Source organism: Lipotes vexillifer, unplaced genomic scaffold, assembly GCF_000442215.2.
Source record: "Lipotes vexillifer unplaced genomic scaffold, Lipotes_vexillifer_v1.1 scaffold966, whole genome shotgun sequence".
Taxonomy (NCBI): Eukaryota; Metazoa; Chordata; class Mammalia; order Artiodactyla; family Lipotidae; genus Lipotes; species Lipotes vexillifer.
Window position 1 is genome coordinate 616,344 of NW_006795769.1, and position 843 is coordinate 617,186.

General features: G+C 68.1%; 1 protein-coding gene across 1 annotated transcript in view; it reads left to right on the top strand.

The window, feature by feature from the left end:
• NKX1-1 (NK1 homeobox 1) overlaps positions 1–843 on the top strand; it is a 9,338-nt gene that overhangs the window by 4,582 nt on the left and 3,913 nt on the right. The window contains exon 2 of the mRNA XM_007467901.1: positions 190–326. Within this exon, the coding sequence (XP_007467963.1) occupies positions 190–326 (137 nt within the window). The remainder of the gene's footprint in view (positions 1–189; positions 327–843) is intronic.

An 843-nucleotide genomic window follows, 5' to 3' on the forward strand; every position in this document is an offset into this window, starting at 1 on the left:
GCCCCCCCCCGCCGCCCCCTGCCCCCCCCCGCCTCCCCTTCCCCTCCCCCGCCTCCTCGAGGCTAAGCATGTCCGAGCTTGGCCCAAATTACAGCCAATCGGTCCCCCATTATTTCTCCCAACTTTTAATTTCTGCTTCCAAAGGATCATTGCCCGCGGTAATTGCAAAGGACCCGTCCTTGTGCGCAGAGCAGGCTCCGGGGACCGCAGTGTGAGGCGGCGCACACCGCTCGTGCACACGTCCGCGCGCACACAGCCGCACACCCTGAAGACACTCGCACGCGCGCTCCCACCGCCGGCTCCCGCCTGGGTCCCGCGGTCGGCAGGTGTGCACACATAAAAACCCGGACCGAAGGACTTATTTCTCCGGGCGTGGGAAGGGGGAGTTTGCTGCGACGTTTCTCCTTCCTTGAGGCTATCGATTTCTGTGTAGGCCTCCTGCCGTCTGTACGATTTTTTCGGTCCCCATTTTGGGGGGGCGGGGGCGGGAGGACCCACCAGCCGTCCCCATTTTCGATTCCAAGTCTAATGAGCGACCCTGGGGGCCGCCGGCCCCGCCCCCGGCGGGGACTCGAGGCCAGGCCCTAATTTGCCGACGCGAAGGGGGCGGGGGCGGCAGGGGACAGAGGGCCGGAGACCCTGAGCGAGGGAGACCCCGAGACACGAGAGGAGACCTCGAGAGGAGGCCTCGAGCGGAGCGACGGAGAGAGGCGGGACCGAGGTCCACGGAACGCCTGGGAGGGGGCTGACGACGCGGCGAAGACCCCGGGAGTCGGCCCGCGAGGACCCCACTCCTCGCCCCAGCCGCCGAGGGGCGCCGAAGCCTCGGGAGCCGCCAGGGCC